At 35.3% G+C, this 25,535-nt stretch overlaps 1 protein-coding gene across 1 annotated transcript in view; it reads left to right on the forward strand.

Annotated features, from left to right (window-relative positions):
- LOC126979622 (membrane-bound alkaline phosphatase-like) overlaps positions 1–19,124 on the forward strand; it is a 44,998-nt gene extending 25,874 nt beyond the window's left edge. The window contains exons 3-8 of the mRNA XM_050829054.1: positions 484–676; positions 6,543–6,712; positions 13,720–13,890; positions 14,479–14,644; positions 15,636–15,956; positions 17,112–19,124. Of these exons, the coding sequence (XP_050685011.1) occupies positions 484–676; positions 6,543–6,712; positions 13,720–13,890; positions 14,479–14,644; positions 15,636–15,956; positions 17,112–17,407 (1,317 nt within the window). The 3' untranslated portion in view covers positions 17,408–19,124. The remainder of the gene's footprint in view (positions 1–483; positions 677–6,542; positions 6,713–13,719; positions 13,891–14,478; positions 14,645–15,635; positions 15,957–17,111) is intronic.
- The last annotated feature ends 6,411 nt before the right edge of the window (positions 19,125–25,535 follow it).

Below are 25,535 nucleotides of genomic sequence, written 5' to 3' on the forward strand. Positions count from 1 at the left end.
ACCTTGGCAATAAAATGTTAGCTTCCTATTCGAGTTTCCTTCCTACCATTGTAAATATAAATGAAAGATATAACTACGAATTTAACAATAAATGTGATAAAACAAGATAATAACATTTTCAGGGTAATAATGATGGACCAAAATTTTAATTAAAATAAAAATAATTCATCAAAATTATTATGAAAACTTCTTAGAACTCGATCGCTTCGCAGCTTACTGAGTCCAATGGTTAATATAACCCTACCGAAAATTACATATTTTACTTGATAAGAGTTATATTCGAATGTAATTCTTGGTAAATTTGAGTTTTAAAATGAACAATTGCTAGAGTTCATACAGACATTCTTACAGAAGAATCGTTGCCGACCTTTTAGGAAGGTGAACAGTCTTAATTTGAAGGTATCATGTCTTATCTTTTATTTTTCTTCCATATATCTCTCATCCATGATCAACATAATATTAAAACAATCGTTTATTTTCCAGACTTACTGCCTAGACGCCCAAGTACCAGACTCAGCCTGTACAGCCACATCGTACCTGACGGGAGTGAAGACGAAATATGGGGTTATTGGCTTGGATGGCAACGTTACGAGGGGTTCCTGCTATTCCCAACTACACAAGGGCAACTGGGTGACGTCGATTGGTCAGTGGGCTATTCAGAATGGATTGGACGTTGGTAAGTCTATTTATTTATACCTCCTATTTATTTATATCTATATGATATTCCAATGGATTGGATAAGAGCAGCGCAGGACCGATCGTCGTGGAAATCTTTGGGGGAGGCCTTTTTCCAACAGTGGACGTCTTCAGGCTGATGATGATGACATGATATTCAAATGGTCTGGTCAATTGACTCGATTGTATATTGATACATAATGCAATGCCAAGCCACGCATCGTATTTATTCGCAAGAGTCTGATGCTCAACACAAATTTCTCCACATGATCTATCTAAGGAATAGACCAGAAATTTAAACGAACGGAATAAATTTTTAAGAACCAGAATAAAATTATTTAGACAGGCGCTACTTTGCGGAAACCCATATTTATTTAAATGTTATGATTTATTTATTTACAAGTTTTAAGCTTTTTGCAAGTTTCAGTGTTATTGAAAAATTTGAGATTTAAATCATGGCTGAGACTTGTTATTCTTCGCTTCTTGTTTAAATCACCTTTTTGCTACACCTTGATTGTATATTAATTGTCCTGATTAAGCGTACAACTTGATGTGACTAAACACAAAACTTGCATTAATAGAATGCAAGTTTTGTGTTTAGTCACTGGGGTGTATTTTTGTTTATTCGGTTCTAGGATGAGATATAATTTATTAGTATTTGAAGATTTTTACGGGAATGTTACTGTCATTCAAGTCTAATAATATGTTATTGGGTTAAATTGTCTATGTACATTATGCTCACTATTTATGGGTTCCGAAATGAGAAGATTCAACTTGTTTTATGAAGATTGATAATCTTCAATTTATCTTCAATTATGAACTCTGGCGACTTGGCCCCAACAAACTCTGTGAAGGTGCAATACGTCTTGAGAAGAAATTTTTCATCATGTTAAAAAAAGTTGAAATCATGGACTACAATTTGTCGGTTGGGGCCAGGTTTCAGAGGCTTTCTAATTGACCTATATTTAGAATCCCTGTAATCAATCATAAATCAATAATAATCATGAATCAATAATGGTGAAGATTGGTTGACAAGTCAGAGTTGACTCACTGCGATTTTCAAATATTATTACAATTATAGATATCTGCTGTTGTTGCTTGACCAATTTATGTAATAGAAGTGTAATGAATCCCACTATAAATGGGTTAGTTTCGCTCTAGAGGGTTTTGGCGGCTTTTGACCTGGAGTCAGCCATTGCAATATTTTTGCAGTCCACTTTTCAGCACCTCTCACAATTCGCCCGAAATACTTTTATATTTTCTGTGCTGATTCAACATAGTTAGGCAAGTTTCAGTACGTTCTACTCTTGGTAGTTGCGCGTGCTTGCGTCTTTCTCTCCTTAATCATAGGACACAAATTTTTCAAGATTTATTATTTTTGATGCAAATGTTTCAATATTGTGGCTATGCTCGAATCAAACGATGACTCTAAATTATTGATAGTTTTATGTGAATCGGCTTCTATCATCGCATTTAATTCATCATTAATCATTAAATTTAGTGGCTGATCTTCTTCGAACGTTATTCTTTAAGTAAAATTTCAATCCTTAACAATTACAGCATTGATATTACGTGCCGTTTCTGCTACGTTAGTTCCAAAAAGGAACCCGTATTTAAAAATATTCTTACTTTCAATGTCTATTCCGCCAAAAGGTATATTTTCAAGCCAAACAAGATAGACCTTCTTAATATAATTGAAATTTAAATGCAACTTTAAAAGAGATAGATAACAGTATCGATGACAAGGTTACGCGCCTTTGTTAAACAGTATGTTGTGATAATACCCAAGGTTAACTTTAGTCAATTGACCTATTCTTCGTTAATATACACCTACATATTATTAGGATTAGTCATTAATACCTACGTCATTTTATATGTGTTGAGGGGGTTGGTAATTTAAATGCACTTAAAATTATGTTCTCACGAACTGAGCGCTCTGGCTTATATAGAGAACGACCGTAACAGTGATTATGCTACCAACTGTTGGCACTACAGTAGTGCCAACTAACTTACACGAATCAAGACAACCAGAGATCAATATGCTATTATAGTTATTTCAATAATTATAGTTCTAATTATATAAAACAGTACTAACAAAGTAAGTCGTAAAATAGGTGTTTAAATGTCAAATAATGTAAAATGTCTTATGACAATTCATGACGTTAGTAGCGCTTGTAAACGCATCAAGCTGACATATGAAACTCCTTTAAGATGGAAAAGAAGTGAAATTTTCCGTATGACAAAATATTTGGGCTTCTAAAATACTATTACTTCCCAGAAGTGATGGTTATCTCTTAAAACTAACAAGCTGTTAATATTTGGGCTTAGGCCTGACACAAATCTTGAGCACCAAATGAATTAGTACACAATAATTGTCAGTATAATCACGTTTATTGCATTGCACACGCAAATAACCCTGATTATATACGCTAGACTCAATTTGAGCATGTTCTGTGGTTCCCGGAGTGCCTGCGAGTGTCAGTTTTTGATTTGTCGCATTTGATTCCACTTGTATATTAACTATATCTTATCGTTCATATCTTTATATATATAATTCTTCTGTACGTCTGTTGACAGTGATCTCCTCCTAAATGGCTGCACCGATTTGAATGAAATATTCTGTGTTTTCAAGTGGTTTCGAGGATCGTTTAGATTCATAATTGAACTAGCTCCTAAGCTAGACCGATTTTGATGATTTTTTTTAGGGTGTTCCAGTGAATTTGAGATTGGATTAAATTCTCAATGCAGTCGACAAATAAGTCCTACTAATGTCTGGACCGATTTTTCAAATTTAAAACGTGTGTACAGCAAAACGTCTGTTGGGTCTCCTAGTTAATTATATATTTTATAGACACTATTTTCGAGTAAAGTTCGATCACTTGGGTCCAAAAAAGAATAATATTTATTTCAGTAACCATATAGTTATCAAAACAGTTTTTAAAAAATATGATAAAGATTATAATTTGCTATTTTTATCTGTGGTCGACTTCGCTCGCGTTACATTAGATTTATTTATTCCTTGAATTACTTTAAGTTTTGAAAATATATTAAAAATATATACCCAGCAAACGTTGTTTTTTGTGGGTCAGCTAGTACAAAAATAAAAAAATAATAAAATAGTATAAATTAAAAAAAATTGTCAATAAAATAAAAAAAACATATATATTTAGGGGCCGATGTTGGCCGAATCTCAGACCTACCCGATTAGCACAAAATATTTCATACAAATTCAAATTCAGCCGTTTCGGTGGAGTTTGGTAACAAACAAGAAAATTTTATATATTAATTATAATTTTACAATTGTTATTGCTTACACGTAGTGCAGTACATTAACTAAGTATCCGTTTTCATGAAACAATAAGAAATAAATACATATAAGGCTGGCTACAAACTCATAAAGATATCCAAATAAAGATCTATGATTATACGCTACGATAAGCTGTACTGTTATTAATTGGAAAGGAAAGTGCACTTTAGTATTAAAAACACATATAATATTTCTTCATGAATATAAAAATGATTTTTATTATAGCATAAACGATTTTCTTAATGACACCACGGACTGGGAATAAAGCGAACACCCTCAGGCTCTTTAATTATAAATGTTTACTGTACGATATCACATTGTAATCTATATTTTATATAAAAAAAAAGCCCGCTGCGTTTCTTGTGCCCATTCTTCTCAGGTCTGAGGCAGTCTCTTTTGAATGGGTGGTAGTTTTTGACGTTCAATAATTGATTTTAAATCCTATTTTGAATAAAAATAAATGAATTTGAATTTGAACTATTATAGCCTTTTATTAATCCATTCCTCAAGGTAGTCATTATTTTCAATCTTTTTCATATCTTGCCTCATACAGCAACTTTGTGGAATCAATTACCGCTTGCTGTTTTTCCGAACCGATACCACTTAGGGACCTTCAAGAAAAGAACATACTACTACCTTAAAGGCAATGTTCATGGGCCAAGTTGCCTCAACACTCCCATTACAAGAGCCGCTTGCCCGTTTGCCCCCTTTTATATATAAAAAAAATCTTCATCTCTTGTCGATCTTGCTTCTTGATGTCAGAATTCTTGAATCCATTTTTTTATGACAATAAGGGACGAGAGGACCAGGACGTTCAGCTGATGATATTTGATACCCACTGCCAAATACAATGCAGTGGCACTCAGTATTCTTGAAAAACCCGAAAATTCTGAGCGGCACTGCAACTGTGCTCGTTACCTTGAGACATATTATGATGTTAAGTCTTATTTTCCCAGTAATTTCACTAGCTACGGCGCCTTTCAGACCGAAACACAGTAATGCTTACAAAACAACGTTTGCCATGTCAGCTAGTAATATATAAAATAAAACTAAATATAACTTAATATAAAAAACATTTACATTATTGCAAATGTTTAGAGATATTTATAATTTTCTAATTAAATAGAATACACCTTCTTACTGATGATGTAGCTGTTTATAGATCAAACAGTTGTTAAAATAGCTTAATTAGTAGTTTTCAATTCCTTCTTCTTCTTTCGATGGAGGAATGACATGAAGGAATATTTATTACCTGATTATAAAAATACGATCAATGATTTCATTCCCAACGGATGTATGAGTTAATACTCACTTCCACGTTTCACTATTTGACGTGCAGGATGGGGTGGTCTCTCACAATTATGGTGCTGTTAATCCTTTGTCTTTGGCACACCAGAAATTTCGCTTCTAGCATCAATATTCAGTCAAGTTATATATTCGTTTGTTTTCTCAAACAATTTATAGATGTCTACAAGGCTAGTAGATAGTTACTAGTAAATAAAGATATTGATAGCTTACAAGTGAATAGAGATTTACTGACTATATCCTCTTCCTTATTTCCGCTTAGTATCGAGCGAAATGGAGGACAAAAGCGCTATCAGTCTCATAAAAAAACATTATTGACAGAGCGGCCGCTATCATTATTGAACAGATAATAAAAAAAAGCAGATAATAATAAACTATGTTAAAGAGGCTCCTAAATCCGCACTCAAACCACTTAGTTGGGTCCATTTTGCAATGTGCAATGTTAGCCAGATACTCCAACCAGCCCAGCTTCTTCTTGAACTTCAAGACATTCCTGGTGTGTTCGTAGACTTCTTAGAGCCAACTCGTATGTACTAAGGTGTTTCCCTGTTTAAATCAAATCAAAAATATTTTATTTCGTAAGTTAATCTAATTACACTTGAAATACTTCATTTTTAACCGACTTAAAAAAGGAGGAAGTTCTCAATGCGATCGGTATTTCTTTTATATATATACACTGATTACTCAACCCCTTAACTTAATAACCCCTTATGCAAACCTGATACCTTTAATAAAAATAAAACACTGCCTTTTGATAGGTTTGAAGTCAGTGTCAATCCAAATATAATTTGAGTGGGATAGCTTCGTCTAGAACAAAACAACCTAAGCGGGCAGGCACCGACTTAAACCCTAGCAATAGGTAGTATTTTATTCGTATTAAAGGTATCAGGTTTGCATAAGGGGTGTATTAAATTAAATCTTTCTTAAGTTATTTTATACTTTTGAGTGTTTGAAGTCGGTTTTTTAAGAGTAGTTTTTTTTGTTTTTCTAAACTACAGCTTATTCGGAAGGCAGATTTTCCCAGAGAAGAACGAGCATGAAACTCTAAGGTTACTCTTTTCAAATAGATTGCTACAATTGTGGGTTAGCCACACATGCACATTCCAGAGTTAAGTGAGTGACCGTTTCGTTCTCAGCCAGACATCCTTTGCACTTAGGGCTGACCACTAAACTAACACAAAACACTAACCACTAGGCTTATATGTCCATCAAAAAAGGCAAAAATGTATAACTTAATGAATAAAATTATCTTTAGGTCTGGTGACAACCACCCGGGTAACCCACGCCTCGCCAGCTGGTATGTACGCCCACACTTCAGAACGAAACTGGGAATCTGATGCTGACATACCCAAGGAGTGTCTGACCTTGGGTTGCAGGGATATCGCCTACCAACTCATCATGAATAATCCTGGACGACAGTTTAAGGTAAGTTTTTTTCAAGTGTTATTAACAGCACTATAACTTTTCGAAGAATCTAGAAGGCAAGAATCTGTGGGTCTGTTACGACTTACAGTTTTATGACAAGACTATATAAAATACCTGATTCTGAAGCTGTATTTAAATCGTGTTTGACCAAATTATTGGTCAGAGTTTTCTTTATAATTACGACGTAAATGTAATATGCTTGTTGACAACTACATGTACTTTCCCAGTTTAAGAGAAATATGATATAGCTAAATCAAATTGTAAGTAATATACTCGGATCAAAAACTTACTAGTCTCGTAAGACCGAATTTAATTCGAAAGCGAGTTGCAATAATGACCGAAGACACTCTGTAAAGGTCCAAATTTTTAGTCATAAAGGCTCGGCACTTCTATTTAAGACTTTAAGTGTTATAGATATCACATTGATTTGAAATTAAGTGGAGGCTTGTTTTAACCACTACTTAAAGCAAGAAATTAAAAACGATACCCTGGGAAACTCTTGCAGAATTTTAATTTAAAATTAATTTGTTCTTGTGCATTAAAAATATATTTATTTCAGGGCCTTTCAAAAAACGAGGTAAAATAATTGTATCAATCTATATATATTTAAGAGATATCCACGTATATAGTCACTCATCACGATATCTCTGGAACCATAAGCCGTAGAGACTTGAAATTTGGTAGGAATATTCCATTCGCCGAGTAGAGGTCAGCTAAGAATGGTTTAGTACCTTTGGAAGTACTGTAGGTTTTAATGGATCGAAATTACCTAGTTGGCTCTAGTTTGCGTATGAAAATATTTGTTTGGTAAATATTTGGAATTTAATAAAATTTAGATTCGTTGAGGTTATTTTTAAAAGATTCTCTTTTAATTATTTTTCCGTTAAAACTTAAAAGATAAAATCTTAGTTAATTAAATGACTATTATATATATACGACTAGGCTTTTTTTAATAACAATATTTGATATAAAATAGGATGAAAAAACACTGAATAAAAACTTGAAAGAATACTAAGACCATGCCACCGAAATGTCCTTTGCAAGGGACTACGAGTATAATTGTTTGCGACTCCTGATTGGAATTCAATCGGAATCGAATAATAATTATGTAGGAGTGTTTATTGATAATAAAAGTTTAATTACCATGCATAATTAAAATGATAAGCCTAAAGATTACTTATATTACACACAAAAAACAGCAACTAATAGTCTTATTGAGAACTGGAAGCCTGTTAAAAACTATTTAGATTTATGCACAAATCGCTATAAACATTTACCCCCTTACTCATAATAGTCTGCTAACTTAAAGCATTGCTAATTCTCACTCTGTCTTCTTCTATTGACCTAAGTCAGAATGAGAAAAAACACTCCTAAGCGGCTGTTTAAAGTTAGCGGACCATTATGAATAAGGGGGTTAAAATTCAATTGTTTTGAAGCCCAAAGTTGTTACTGTAAAACACGAGTCGGATAGAGGATTATTAAGAGTTAAAGAAATAAAAATAATATTATGTATTATTTCTAGTGTCATAATTAAAATAATTATGTGCTTAACTGTTGCTTGTTAAGTTGTTAAAAGAGCGATTTAAAACTATGTAGTTAGTACAAGTATTGTTTGGCTACAATAACTATGTTTAACACCTACCACTTAATGACCACATTCAAATTTATTTATTAAAAACTAGTTGACCCGACAGACGTTGTTCTGTATATAATAAATAAAATAATGTTATTTTATGAATTTGTCAATAATAATATATCATAACATCAAAAATTACTTCGTAAAATATGCACCCTGCTATCGTAATGAAATTGTTTCACAGTAGAACTGTCAAACCGTACGTACAGAAATTATGTATGGACACATCAAAGGAAAAACAAATTTGTTGTTTTTATTTAATTTAGCAGCATTTTCCAATTTATTCACCTTTTAAACCTTCTCTGGACTTCCACAAATAATTCAAGACCTAAATTAGCCAAATCGGTCCAGCTGTTTTCGAGTTTTAGCGAGACTAACGAACATCAATTCATTTTTACATATATACATGTTTCCATCAATATACTAACTCGATGTGAACATACAATAAAGCAACGAAAATAAAAAGTAAATTATAAATTTTCCTTGCAACATTTTAAATTTGGTGCCAAGGTAATTGTAAAATTACGTCATTCTGTACTTATGCTATGTCGATTCGAATTAAATTAGTTTTATGTAGTCATTACTTAGTACCTAGGTACTAATTTAATGAACATCATAGGCATATAACGATAAATTTAATAGAATTAACCTACATATACTTTTATTTATTTTGAATAAGTGTAGTTTATTGACACCTAGTCTGAACTGAGTATGTTTTAACTATCATTGTCACTGTCATGACATCGGCAGTGACATTAACCGTGTGACGTTGAGTGCTTTATAAGGAATGCACAGTACAGCGTAAGGGCAGTTCTAATCGGTTATGTGTGTAGCCACAATACACGAATCAAAGTCATCTCAACCGATGTCAATCGTCGTCTTAAAAAATTACATAATTGTTAAGTTAAATAAAACAATAATGATTCTTTATAATAATAATCCTATTAGTAACAGTGTAGTCAAAGTGTCTCACTGCACCTCAGGCAAACATACAAGCCTTCCTTCCATCCAATCCCAAATTAGTCAAACATATTTCAATACATTGAAACATCCACGATTCTGAAAGAAACATTCTTATTCATCATATAATTAATGTTTGTACCGACCAATATTCTAAGGAGGGATTCTACTATATGTTAATTTATTTACTACTCTTGTTTTAGAGTATTTGAATATTTGAAGTTGGTTTTTTGAGGTGGCAACTTCTTTAGCATCGTTGTGATTTAAAAGTCGATGAAACAAAAAAGCGATACAGTAAAAACAGATACATCAATCCATAAGATTTAACGTGGGAGAAAATGAGAAAGGATACATTATACAGTGCTTTGGTACCAGGCGATCATATTTGAAGATTGTCTTATGTACGACGCGAGTATACCTTAATATTCTGACGTCATGCGCACGACGTATTACTACTTAGACGCCAGGAGAACATAAAGTTGGTAGCGGTGATAGTAATGTCTTTCATAGCGGTTGAAATCATGACGTGCCATACTAGCAAATGTACCAGGACTTCATATGCTGTTTAGAGGTTCATGCACAATATAGGTTGCACTACAGACATGTGTACTTTGTACGCACGTAATTTATTTATATATTTTACACTTTTATGTTGCCTTATACGGAAATTGAGTATGATAGGCTTCAAAAACAAAACAGAGTAAGGAATAGCCAAATTAGAGAAAGAACAATACTATATGATGTGCTGTAAACAATAGATCAGGTTAAGTGGAGATTTGTGATAGAATGGTACCCCGGGGATGGTATAGGTTGTAGAGTTAAGTATATAGGTTCAATGGAAACTTTTAGAGTTGGCCTATACTAAGCGGCACACTGAACTTTGAGATATGGGACAATGCATTAATTACGACACACTTTAACCACCTCACTTCCGCCTCTGCTATGCTCTCACGTCCTGCGGGCCCGCAGACGCCACCTGCTCAGCTGTTTTGGCGCGGCCACTTGAGACGCTTGTGCTTACATTGTCCGAGGTTAAGAGGGGTTAATGTTTAAATATTCATATCAAGATATGGTTCAGAAAACACCAGTATAATCCGCAAATAATTTATTACACGTCGCATTCAGGGATACACTCCTTACGTGGTGCTAATTACTCTTATACTGATCACCACTACCATTACTTGTAGTTGGAGCGCTTGTTAGTGGTGTTACATTGATTTACACATCAGGATTTTTCTCTAATGTTTTCAAATAGTATAGGTACGATCCAGAAAGGACAAACATCTTATTTTGCAAACAACATGTTTACAAAATTCGAGGTTCCTATACGCCGGTAGGTATCTACTGAATTCTATAACTCTCGCAAAAATTTGACTTTCAATATGACCTTCGTAGCAACATTTGTGCAAACTATTGTCTCACAACTTACATGTGTCGTGTAATTGTAATAATATATATACCATGAAGACGCAAATGAGATGTATTGTACCGTGAATATTACTGCGCCATTCTTTCATTTCGTGACCAATCATATTTGACGTGGTGACGGTTTAAATAACATGCGATAAGCGATAATAGAATATTAATGGATTTAATGGCACTAAAATGTATGTTTAATTTTTACATTTTTTTATACATAAAATTGGTACTACTCGACCCAAAGGGACTTCCGAACGCTCTTAGTCAAGACTAAGGCTTCAAAGTAGTTTAATCTATTATCATGGAATATTTACTGTTATAAAATTATATTAGTATAGGTACTAGCTGACCCAACAGACGATGTTCTGTACATAATAAGTGGCCCCGGTTCAATACTTGCCTGCCATCTACCACTGTGTTTTTGGTATTCAAATTCATGTATCACACTCTTGTCATTTTTTTTTATGGAATAGGAGGACAAACGAGCGTACGGGTCACCTGTTGTTAAGTGATCACCGCCGCCCACAATCACTTGCAACACCAGAGGAATCACAGGAGCGTTGCCGTCCTTTAAAGAAGGTGTACGCGCTTTTTTGAAGGTACCCATGTCGTATCGTCCAAGTTCACAGCTTTATAGTACGTGGAAGAAAGCTCCTTGTAGACCGCACTGTGAAGGACCGCCACACATCCAGATGGTGGGGATGATATCCTAACTTGAGGCATGTCGTGCGAATGTGGAATTCGGCGGCAGGAATAAAACAGCTCTTCGGAACACTCCCCGTTCGATTAGTAAAGCAAGAAAGTAAAAGAAAGTTTGATCGGTGTTTTCCCGGGGCTAGAATAGGGATGTCCCAGGCCCAAGGGTTGTAGTAAGAGGCGTCTCAGAGGCATTTACCATCGATACGCTTCTTTGCACAGGATGCCGGCTAGATTATGGGTAGGTACCACAACGGCGTCTTTGCAGCTCGCCGTGAAGCAGTAATGTGTAAGCATTATTGTATTGCGGTTGAAGAGCGTCGTAGCTAGTGAAATTAGCAAATGAGACTTAACATCTTATGTCTCAAGGTGACGAGCGCAATTATTGTAGTGCCACTCAGAATTTTTGGGTTTTTAAGAATATTGAGCGGCACTGCAATATAATGAGCTGGGTGTACTAATTACCATCAGCTGAACGTCCTACTTCCCCTCGTCATAATAGTCATAAAAAAAGTAAAGGCTTAGGTATCTATTGCTCTGTCAAATGACTTGGCAAATCGATGGAAAAATCGTTCTTAACTAGTTTATTCAACGATATCTTTACAATGACAAGCAGCAAAAACTGTAAAATAGTGGTTAAAGGTGGAAAAACCGAAGATAGATAGCTCTTTATCCTTAAAATTTAAACGTTAACCTTATTGATAGGTAATTTTAGATGTGTCAGGAACTGACGTCACTATATCATCATTCAAATAACGGCCTATCCCTATTTCATCGCGTGGCTATATGTGTTGATATTCGAGTATCCATCCGACCCTTACTTTTCTAAACAATGTTTGTAATTTCTTCTCTAAAAGATTTTTTCTGTATGTGGACATAAACACACGCACACACACATAAACATACAGACTTACATACACTTTCAAGTTCAAGTTCAGGTTTTTATTCGTAAATATTATCACACGTCATACATATTTAACTTAATAATAAAATTAACTTATAAATTCAATATATGAGTAGAACGAGCGCTCAATGAGCCACTTTTAAGTTTATATTTAAAAGTGTTAAAATTTGACACGCTTGTGATATCAAATCAAATCAAAATCACTTTATTCATGTAGATCACGGAAATGACACTTATGAATGTAAAAAAAAAAAATCTTATTAAATCTACCGCTACTTCGTAAAGGGTTGAGCTAATGAGAAGAAGTAGCAAGAAAGTTTTTGCCACTCTTTTATATCAATGTTTACATTTTCATCGATTTACAAATCATTTCAATTACAATATAATATGTAAAGTTATACAACAAACGATATAGTCCGGGAGTTTATTATAAACCCGAGGGCTCATAGCGTGTATTGTGCGGGAAGCTTTTTCCAGGCTATGTGGGAGTGCATTTAGGCGATTCGGGTGTTGTAGCTGGTACTGGCTGGTGTCGCCTCTTTTTTTATACCGGTGTATGTGAGCCGGGAGTATAAACCCACCTGTAGTATTAGCAGGCTTGGTATTGGTAATATGTTTAGTGACACGAAGAAAGGTCTTACGCATTGGTCCGACGGTATACCAGCTATTGTGCGAACGTAACAGGTACATAGCGCTTTCTTTGAAAATTTAGAGGATAATCTACTTAAGGCGAAACAGTTACGGGCTAATCTACCAGGTAGATTTTCGATGTGGTGATCCCAAGACTGATCTGAAAGTTTGATCTGATTGAAAACCAAGAAAGGACGCTTCTTTTACCTGTTGTAAACGAACACCATTAATATTTACAACCAGCTGTCGCCGAGTCCTGTCAGAGAGATCGAAACATGGATATTGGATCTTTGTTAGATTTAACACCAGACTATTTCCGCTGAACCATTCAGACAATTGATTTATTACTGAGTTGAGCTTTTGTTCGAGCAAGGGTTATAAGAATACTTATTTTTATAAATATTAAATTTTATAAATATATAGTTTAAGTAGGTGATCAGGGAGCCATTATACATCCACTCCAACTCAACACCCTAGGGAGGAGGGGATGGCTGAAAAACAGCGCTGCATGGAAACATAACTTCATGATTCCATGTCAGGTGAAGCTGAGCCTTTTCCTTTTGCATAAAGTTTCATCGCGTATCCTAATTATTCGTTTTATATTTGTTATGTTTTTTACGGCATAAAATAATTTATTTACTTATATTTATTTTACTGTGATTAAATACATTCGAGGTGAATGATGCTATGCGATATATTCCGCCTATTCTCTCTTGCAAGACCATATCAAATAATTTATTTATTGTAAACAATTTATTTCAGGTAATAATGGGTGGTGGTAGACGCGAAATGCTGCCAAATATAACTTCACCACTCGCCAACTATACTGGAAAACGTAACGATGGCCTCGACCTAACTGACATGTGGCATGTAGACAAACTGGAGAAGAACGCCACTCATCAATACGTCACTGACAGAAATGAGCTGATGAAGGTGAGCTAAGCTATCCAGCTTTACATAGAAACAAAACAGACAATTTTGGAAGTTTTTTGTGATATTCACCAATTTTAGTCTCGCCAATCAGTTCTTGAAGAAAATTTAATAATTAATTAATTTAAATCTAAATTGAAGGCGTAAAAATATAATATGCATTTAGATAAGAATGACATGTATTAATTTCATAATTGGGTAGGTACACATTTTATAGTTTACCTTTATTTACCAGTGGGAGGCTCCTTTGCTCAGGAAGCCCGCCAGATTATCAACAGTGCCATTTTGTGACATTAAACTGCAAGTGCTAATAAAAAATAAAATTTAAAAACAATATTTATGAACGATGCGGGACTCGAACCCGCGACCTCTCGCGTTCCGTACGAGTTCCAACTAAAGCCAAAACCTGAGAGTTGAACAAAGCATACAAAATTAATCAACGATACGTCACTCGAACGGTTGGCTCAGGTGGAAGAGTGTTCGCAATGCGAGAAGTCCCGCATCGTTCATAAATTTTATTTTTAAATTTTATTTGTGTATGGTAAAGAAGAAAGAATACTTTAGATTTAAAATTCAAACTTTTTGTTCAAGGTTTACAACTCTGACGATATTCCTGAGTACCTTCTTGGTCTCTTCAACAATGATCATCTTGAATATCACCTGAAAGCTGACGACCAACCAACTCTTGAAGAAATGGTGGAAGTTGCGATCAAGATGCTGAGTAGAAGTGAAAGAGGCTATTTTCTATTTGTAGAAGGTATAGTAGCTATTTATCAGACTATATTAACTATATTTTAGCAAAACCATGTTAACTTTACAATTGCTATAAATATTGTTCTATTCTCTCGCCTTGATGTCATTCATCCAATCGTTGTGGAGATCTTTGGAGAGTCTTAGTCCAGCAGTAGAAATATTCCGGCTGATATGATGATGCTTTTATTAAAGCTAAAAATGGTAGTATCAGAAGTAAAAAATGTAACGCCTTGGTTTATGGACAGCTGCAAAGTTTTACGAAAAAACATTGGCTATTATTTTTAACGATTTTTGCATTATTACAATTTAAAATTTAATTCTGGTAGTTAAACAATATTTAAATTTGGTAAGAAGTAATTAGTGTCTATTTATTACAAACGCAAATATAGACATAGAAAACTTTCCTCTTTATAATATTAGTGTAGACTTCATTTGCCTACAAATCTGTACATATAATAAAATTGTAAAGAGTTGAAGAAAATGCTTGCTGTGTGTTAACATTCTAATGGTGTGAGTAAGATTAATTTAATTGTATGAAGAAAGCGTGAAAATTTGTACAAGAACTTGATTCAAGAAAATCTAAATAATGACGTATCGAATAACTGTCAAAAGCAATACTTATAAATCTATGTTGCTGTATCAATGAGAATAACTTTAGTAACTGAGCTCTGAAAAGGTTTCAAATATATATTTTTATATATATCATCATATTTGATATATTTAATAAAATTTTGTTTTTCTGATACGGCAGCGTACCATGTGGGTAAGGGAAAAATGGTTGTCTAATCTAAAGGGCAACAGTCCCCCTTACATCAATTAGTGATTCCCATAATCGTTCGTTTATGAGCGATATAAAAATACCAGACTAGGAAAGTATTTACGAGTAATTCAGTCTAGTCGATTAGTCAGATATCTCGAAATCTACTAAAAAAATGGCTGAGTTAAATAGGTCAATAGTTTGGCTAATTAATAATTAGTTTTAATTTGACTTCCAGGTGGCAGAATAGATCACGCTCATCACGATAGTCTAGCTCATCTTGCTCTCGACGAAACTGTAGAATATTCCAAAGCTGTCAAAAAAGCAATGGAAATGACTAAAGAAGAGGACACTCTGTTGGTTGTTAGTTCAGACCACGCGCATACAATGACTGTCGCCGGCTACCCTTCACGTGGTAACGATATCCTTGGTGTGGTGGATACTACGATGGCTCTAGATGGTAAACCTTACACCACCATAAGCTATGCAAATGGTAAAGCCACTTCATTTGATGAAAGAGGGAGAATAGATGTAACTTTACACAGTCAGTTTTCAAATCGTGAGTATTATGATTTTTTTATCGATTACTTAATTGAGTTGTGAAATAAGGGAGAGAGGCCGGCTAAATGTGTCAAAGGAGGTCCTAAATGCTATTTAATGAAGATTAATTTGAAGAAACAAGTGAACACTTGTTAATAAATAAACATCAAAAAGTTAAAGTGGAAATATTCGCGAACTTTAACGGCCGTTCCCAATATTCAGTCTATATCTCCGTGCTCGCTGTCTGTTACTGGGACTAAGTATAGCTTACCAGCGATATAAAGTTTATATAGAAATTGCAATTCACGCGTCCCAATATAAGGCGATATGAATGACTTATCGGGTATATTGGGAAGCTTCAGATTATTCATTAGCTAATTACTGACAGTAGAATGTAGTAATTTGTCTCTATCTGCATATTGGGAATATTGGGTATATTGGGAATGGCCGTTAGTAATTGAAACTATAAAAACAGGAAGTAGTCAAGTGGAAGTATATTTAAATACGATAACAAAATGTGATATTCTTATTAAAAATAGCGAAGCGTTTCTTACTTTGAAATCATTTTGATACAAAGTTATATTTTTGGCATCACTTTCACTGGAATATGTTATTCGATTCGTTAGTCCGATTTGATAAAGAATGTTTGAGTTTTAATGTTTCATAATTTATTTCTCGTATCTTTTTTATTTCTTTGTCATATTTCAGCTTATCGAAATAAAAGACTTCATCTTACTCAAAACCACATTTTGAAATGATGAAAAGCAGTATTGTCACTACTATGTAAGGTTAAAATGTCCTATTTTTTTAGGACAATTAGGTACGATACGAACAGAACGTTCAGCTGATGGTAATTGATACGCCCTGCCCATTACATTGCAATGCCGCTTGCTAGGATTCATGAAAAACCCCAATAAATCTGAGCGGCACTACAACTGCGCTCGTCACCTTGACACATAAGATGTTAAGTCTCATTTGCCCAGTAATTTCACTAGCTACGGCGCCCTTCAGACCCTAACACAGAAATGCTTACACATTACAGCTTCACAGCAGAAGCAGGCGCCGTTGTGGTACCCATAATCTAGTCGGCATCCTATGCAAAGGAGTCTCCCACTGAAATTTAGTTTTAATAAGATTGTTTTAATTAGTAAAACTCACTAAAATTATTTTTCAGGTGATCTTGACTACTCTTACCCCAGTTTAGTACCTTTGGACTCGGAAACTCATGGTGGAGAAGATGTTGCTGTGTTCGCTCGAGGACCTTGGCAGCACCTCTTCACGGCTAGTTACGAGCAGACCCTTGTGCCCCATTTAATGGCATACGCCATGTGCCTGACTGACGACAAACACGCGAACTGCATACAAAAGAAGCAAAGATCATTTTGGACAACAGGCGGTAGCGTAAAAAATAAACCAAATAAGTATTATATTGGAATTTTGATGGCTGTGATTTTTAAGCTTAGATTTTAATGTACTTAATGTTATTTTAGCTTGGAACAAAGTTCTTATTGTAGATGAAAGTAAAATGACCCGAAATACAAATGTAACGAATTTATCGTGATTGAAACTTTTTATGACAGAAATACGGACGAGTAAAAAAAGAAGGACTCCGCGCCGTGATATTAGCAAGTGAAGCACCGTTATGCTAGTGTGTGTGCGGGGAATACTAGTTACACAATTTTTTCTCCCTTAAATAATCATATATGGCCACATATACTTATATAGTACCGTTTTCACACTTTTACACAATGCACGACGGCATTTTTAAAATATTTTATTGAGACGCAAACTGATCTGTCACAGATGATGACAATTCTCATAATGGCCGCCTATCGGCCTGTAGTAGTGTAAGTATGTGCGTGGGGCTACGTATTTACACGTTAATCGGCTTGTTTTGGTGCTACACTGTTACGTAAGGTGACACGGAGTCTTAATTTTTTTACAAGTCCGTGGACAGATATAGTTTTACAATTTACTTTGATGTTATTTGAAACAGGTCAGTCTTGAATAGCCTTTGCTTATCTTTAATTTTTTGCTTGCAGATCTTAATCTTTTTTTTTATATTTAGATAATTCTTTTATTCATTTTTAATTTTGCCCTAACGCAAGAACGGAATAAATCTAAATAAAAAGGTACTAGAAGTATCATGGCCAAAGAAACCATAGGAGACTTATATAAATATATCGAAACGAAATGTGTGTATTTCGTTACATAAGTATCTCCATGCGGAAAATCGGCCTCAACCTGCAATTATACAAAAAAAAACTGGTCCCGCAAGTAATAAGCACTTCTAAAATTATCATCACTTATAACATTTGTATTACCTTATTATTTAGATTTCTCTGAAAAAAATCTAAACCGTTAACAATCAAACAGTTTGATATCAAAAGCGGAGTGTATGTTTTTGATATCAAACTGTTCTTTAAAAGGTACCAATCAACACCGACTTTTTCAGTCTGAAACTTGTTAGTATAAAATCTACTGAAATTTTAACGTAAATATGTTCGAAATCACTTACTTTACCTTTAAAAGTATTATAATTATTAATGTATTAACATAAGATGAATTGTAAAATGCTTCGGTTTTTCATCGTAATTTATTAGCACTTTTGTAAAATATTAGTATACTTAGATAATATTATGTTATTTTTTAAAACGGACTGGCTCTTTTTGTTTTGAACGATTGGTTGGCAGCTAGTGAAACTACTGGGCCGATGAGGCTTAAAATCTTGTCTCAATGTGACTCGTGTCATTGCCATGCCGTTCAGAATTTTGGCTCTAATCGAGAATCCAGCGCGAATTCTTAATGGCCAGGTCGTATCACTCTTGCCTCGTCTACAGACATTTTTCTTTGTTTATATTAAATGAGACATCAAGAATTATTTCGTAAAATATGCTCCCTGTTGTTATTATGTAATTGTTTTACATTAGAACTGATAAAACACGCGTCAATAATTTCTCTCATTGAAAATATGTCCATACAAAACTAATATTAGAAATAAAAATAATCATGGGTCTCAAATCAAAATAAAAACTATTCTATCTCTCATTTTGGACTAAACTGCATTCCATGGAGTAATAATTAAAATCCGTTCATTAGTTTAGGAGTTCACTGGAAACAAACATCAGGACACTGGATTTATTTAAATAAAGAAAATTTGTACGAGGTCAATAAAGCAAATGAAAAGCAAAAAAGAACAAACAATTATTTATAGCGAACAATTAAGAAAAAACTACGAACTAACGATATGCGATATTGAAAATTCAAAAATAGAAAAAAATATTTTTTTGGGGGCTAAGTTTGATGAGCCTGAGAAATGCCAATTTTTTATGTAAGGACCGGTGATTGGGAAGTGAGAATTCCTTTTCCAATAGGTGCTATATATTTTATAAGTTGTTTTAATAAGATTTTATTAATAAATAAATGTTTAGAAATAATACTGTACCGTTCAAGTGCGTTATGGAATATTTTTATGATTTATCATGTTTTATGTAGAGATTTTTTTACTAAATACAAATAAGTTATTAAAAATGATTTGATTATAAATTATTATTTTGTGGAAGATTCGAATATGAAATTTTATTAAATTATAATAGTGAAACACCAGATTGTTTAATTTTGCTTTACTTTATATAATAATAACAGGTGATAAAGCTGCTATCCACCCCAAAACGAGTACGCGTGTTTGAGGAAGGAGTACGCGCGCACAAGGAAGCTCATTCCACAGCTTTGTAGTACGTGGAAGAAAGCTCCTTGAAAACCGTACTGTGGAGGACCGCCACACATCCAGATGGTGAGGATGATATCCTAACTTGTGACGTGTCGTGCGATGGTGGAATTCGGTGGCAGGAATCTGGTTAAACAGCTCTTCGGAACACTCCCTGTGATAAATGCGGTAGAAGACAAACAATGAAGCGACATCTCTACGCAACGCCAAGTGATCCAGCCGTTCACAGAGCACTGGGTCCCCGACAAATCGAGTTGCTCTACGTTGCACGCGGTCAAATGGGTCGAGCTGATACTAGGGTGCGCCAGACCAGAGATAACACCAATACTCCATGTGTGGCCGGACCTGCGCTTTGTAGAGCGCTAGAATGGCTTGAAGTATTGCCATGCTCTATTGCGTGCGAGTGCCCTTCCAACTGAGCTGAGCAGATTGTGGCTTGATGTGGCATACCTGAGAGTTGAACAAAGCATACAAGATTTTATGGCGATACGTCATTGGGACGGCTAGCTCGGTTGTAAGGGCACTCGCACGGAACGCGAGAGGTCGTGGGTTCGAGTCCCGCATCGTTCATAAAATTTTGTTTTCTAATTTTATTTGTGTATTAATCCTAGAATTGAGGGTTATCACTTTAAACAAACATAACAAATTGTTTAGATTTGCAAGAGCGGCTTCTCAAGTCAATTTCCTGATATGCAAATTCTGGGGTTGAGCAGGTTATCAACTGTAAAGTGGATCCTATAGATGAAGCCACAACCTGATAGTTGAACAAAGCATACAAGATTTTATGGCGATACGTCACTGGGAAGGTTAGCTCAGTTGTTAGAGCACTCGTACGGAACGCGTTCGTGTTCCGCATCGTTCATAAAATTTTGTTTTCTAATTTTATTTGAGTATTAATTCTAGATGTGAGGGTTGTCACTAGAATACAAAAACGTAAGAAGTTAATTATAGAACAGTAGCGTAACTCAGCGGTCTTCTTGAATTTTATACGACGTCTAGGTGGAGCGCTAGGGTTGGTGCATAGTCTAGTCATGTGCGCCGATGCCGAAAGCATCGTCGGCGGCGTGGGGGCAAAAATAGCGACCTGAATAGCTAAATATATCAAAGCAATCAAAGCCAAAACATAATTTAGTATGAAATATTGTAGTAGGTGAGGTAGGTAGTTATGTTTTTGAAAGCATAAAGAACTTAGAAGCTCAAATTACTGAAATAATTTTTGGAATGAAGTTCCTTACGGCAGGCTTGGAGGGGATAGGGATTTGGCTGCGCGACCGAACTGAAAAAAATGTGATAGTAAAACCGTAAGAAAAAATCCGTGGAAAAAAGTACGTGGAAAAGTGCGTGGAATAAAACCGTTAAATGAGACGTGCGCAGGCGCGACAGTCGCATACACATGCGAGTAGTGTATAATACCTAATTGAGCACGATTTTTTTTGCAATTTGTGTCGATTCTACATTAGCCGAAGGAACTTCGTTCCTACCTGGTGTCCCACGACACCACATCTTTTTTTTTAATTTTACAAGTACCTTCCGAACTTCATCTCCTTCTTCATTTTTCTTGGCAATTTCTTAACAAACCGTACGAAAAACTTGGACTCACCAATGAGCCAAATTTCTTCCCACAAAAACTACTTTATGACAGTTGTATAAAAAGGGCGTGAACATTCAAAGCAGTGGGAGGCTCCTTTGCACCGGATGCCGGCTAGATTATGGGTACGACAACGGCGCCTATTTCTGTCGTGAAGCAGTAATGTGTAAGAATTATTGTATTTCGGCCTGAAGGGCGCCGTAGCTAGTGAAATTACTGGGCAAATGAGACTTGACAACCTATGTCTCAAGGTAACGAGCACAGTTGTAGTGCCGCTCAGAATTTTTTGGGTTTTTCTATAATCCTGAGTGGCACTGCATTGCAATGGGCAGGACGTATCAATTACCAACAGCTGAACGTCCTGCTCGTCTCGTCCCTTATATTCATAAAAAAGACAAGTCTAATTCACTTACTGAGAGTTACACACTAATGGAGGTAAAAATTGTAAAATCATCAATTGTCAAAAGATTAAAGTTAAGCAAAATTATATAGCAGAGGTTTACTTCCACATTCTCAATATAAAAACTGCGGTACAATACTTTTGCTATTAATATTAATGCAGGCATAGGATTGCGGTTTTCACACCACACAACTCACATAAAATATAACTACAATAATATATTAATTCTTCATTTATTTGTTTGAGATGAGAGAGGGGATGCCGGCTAGATTATATGTACAACAACGGCGCTTTTTTCTGCCGTGAAACAATACTGTATAAATATTATTATGTTTCGGTCTAAAGGGTGCCGTAGCTAGTGAAATTACTGGGCTAATGAGACTTAACATCTTATGTCTTAAGGTGCCGAGCGCAATTGTAGTGCTTAGAATTCTTGAGGTTCTGCATTGTAATGTGCAGGGCTTATCAATTAGCATCAGTTGAACGTCCTTCTGGTCTCGACCCTTATTTTAATAAAAAAAACCTTAGCATTCACCAAATGTCAACGCGATTCTATTTGTGAGGGAAAATTCCTATGTGTTTTATGTGACTGCTTATTATTTAATTAATTAATTAAATCATAAAATAATAAATTTTGATCGAGACAGTCAAGTTTAATTACTTCCAGCTATGAGAAACCGTAGATGTTGCAGTAAGTTATTTTAACTTGACACCTGGAACTAGGAACTCGTCCTGAGAAACAGATGATAAAAGGGACTCTGAGACAAACGGACACGTATCGAAATATATTGATAAATTTATAAGAAGCTCTTACTGACAAACAAGCTGGGCATCATTAATAGAGCACGGCAAAACTTCAAGCCAGCCCACATTCTAGCACAGACAAAGCGCAGGTCCGGCCACCAGTAGCAGCTCGAATTGTCGGGGACCCAGTGCTCTGTGAACGGCTGGATCACTTGGCGTTGCGAGAGATGTCGCTTCATTGTGTGTCTTCTACCGCATTTATCACAGGGAGTGTTCCGAATAGCTGTTTAACCAGATTCCTGCCGCCGAATTCCTCCTTCGCACGACACGCCACAAGTTAGGATATCATCCCCACCATCTGGATGTGTGGCGGTCCTCCACAGTGCGGTTTTCAAGGAGCTTTCTTCCACTTACTATAAAGCTGTGGAATGAGCTTCCTTGTGCGGTGTTTCCGGGACGATACGACATGGGTACCTTCAAAAAAAGCGCGTACTCCTTCCTCAAAGGCCGGCAACGCTCCTGTGATTCCTCTGGTGATGCAAGAGGAGAGAGATAGGAGATCACTTGTTAAGTGATCTCCCCAGGTGACCCGTACGCTCGTTTGTCCACGTATTCCATTAAAAAAAAACATGGAAAAGCTCTAATAGTATGGCAAAATAAAATGGAGAGAACATGAAAAAAAAAATTTATTCTATATAAATGACAGGCGTTGCTAACATTATACTTACTGGAAGGAAACTTAAATAGAAGTGGGAGATTTCACCCAGTGGTAGGTATTCTTGGAACGGAAAAAGGAAAACGAAGAAATTTGTGATATGGCTGTAACAGGTTGGAGAACGCCAGCGAGGATAGCGTAGCTGAGACCTCTTCTAAGGGGCAAACTGTCGTAATATTGGTTGACAGTGGTAAATTAAGCTCTAAAGTTGTAAATTATAATCAATAACTTAGGTTTATTTCGTTTATGGAATATATTGGAAGTGATCGAACAGCCTGGGATTAGATTATGATTATTTTATAGCAATAACGAGCGCAAAAAAAGGAATGCTGGGAGAGTTTCTTGCGCCGTTTCTTTCCTCTCAGAGTGCCATTCGTTACCGAAGCGGTAGTAGTATTAGAAATGACATCAATAATCATTCTAAAGGAATCAATTTTGAGAAACTAAATACCTTTTATGCCTTTATAATTGAGTTTAAGCCAGTAGACTGAATAATAGCAGATGGATGTCTAAACTTTCCAAAACAACTAAGCGAAATTCACATACATACAACTATTTGTAAATCCCTCGTAGAAAACGAATCTGAGGAGCAAATGTCAGCAAGATTTTAGATTTTGGTGAAGAAACATCAATTTAATAGTTTTTATTAATTAAACAAAAAATTTATACATATGAACGTATTTGTAGAAATTGAAATAAAAATAAAATGATTGAAATAATAAACTCAAGCGTAACAAAATAAATTCATCGGCGTAATGATATTTACAGCGCAATTGAAGCGTAACTTTATACGATATGATATTATTTTATTTACATAATTCTTCTTATAGTATATGCAATCAAAATTAAATGTATTTTATACAATTGTAACGTTGAAATTTACTTTACGAATACATTCGTTGTATATATTTATGAACACCGAATAAAAGATTTCCACCTATATATTTACTCATCAAGATTCCTCTAGAACCATAAGTCAATGACTCGGATGTCATAAGTTGTCACGTATGTATTTTTCATGCGGAATCAGGCAGAGAACTGCATACACTCGACCGTAATAAAGGCCCTGGGCCAGATAATATCAGTCCAATATTCCTTAAATACACACACGAGTCTATTTGTGTACCGACAGAGATTATTTTTAACAAGTGCCTGTGAAGAGGCTGTTTCCCCAGACTCTGGAAATCGGCCTACATTACACCCATCTTTAAATCTAGAGCCAGTAGGTACATAGAAAACTATCATCCCATTTCTATCCTCCCTATAATCCCCAAAGTAACTAGAAAGGCTATTGCACCGTTATGTCCTCTCCAGGTTAAAAATATGATTAAAGTTCAACAACACGGTTTTGTTGCCGGCAAATCAACTCTCACAAAACTTCTTGTATTTACCAAGTCTTGTGAAACACAAATAGACACTATATTATATACACAGACTTACAGAAGGTTTTCGACAAGGTTGATCATGTATTACCCTTACAGAAGTTATCTTTGAACATTATTATTTGGCGTTAACGGTAACCTCTTGAGGTGATTTGCACCCTATCTTCGGGACTGCATTCAGTCGATAATTGTTAATGGATATCGTTCCTCTCCAGTTCTCATGAAATCCGGTGTACCACAGGGCTCTTTTCTTGGACCTTTACTATTCACTATTTTTATCAATGACATATCTCAGTGTTTTATACATTGTCATTATTTACTTTACGCCGACGATTTTAATTTGTACAATAAAGTAACTAGTCCATCTGACGCTGTCCTTAGGAGAACTTTAAAAGCCTTGATGCATACTGTACGCGTAATAAGCTATACCTCGCATATAGACAGTGTTAACATAATATAGTGTTCACCAGAAATAAAATATTATCACGACTCACTTTAAGCTCGGCAATCAACAGCTGACCTAAGTTTCTACCATCAAAGATCGGGGTGTTCATTTAGACCGCACTCTAACCTTTGGCCCTTATTTAGATCATATTATATATTACTCTCTTCGCGTGCTATGCTTCATAACACGTGTATCCAAGCAATTTAAGGACAAAAGTACTTCCACATATATATAAGTCCCTCGTGTGGCCCCAACTAGAATACGCTAGCGCAATATGGAATACTTTTTAATCGATCCACGAAAAAAGAGTCGAGACTGTTCAAACAAAAGTTCTTACGCACATTAAATTATCGTGTAAAAGGAAACCGAGCCTAATACAATGATTTGTTGCTCAAATATAACTTTATTCATCTATGTCCTGTGTCCTTAACAGACTGTGTAACTTTAAAGAAGATATTATGTAATCGCGAGCTGACTCCTTCTGAGCTCCTCAGTCTCGTAGGCTTTCACGTCCCAGCCAGGTCTCTCCGCTCATGTATTACTTACAACTACTGAACTATCACCCCCAAGAACATACATTCGGTTTCGCGTGCCATT

The sequence above is a fragment of the Leptidea sinapis genome, chromosome 3 (assembly GCF_905404315.1).
Source record: "Leptidea sinapis chromosome 3, ilLepSina1.1, whole genome shotgun sequence".
Classification (NCBI taxonomy): Eukaryota; Metazoa; Arthropoda; class Insecta; order Lepidoptera; family Pieridae; genus Leptidea; species Leptidea sinapis.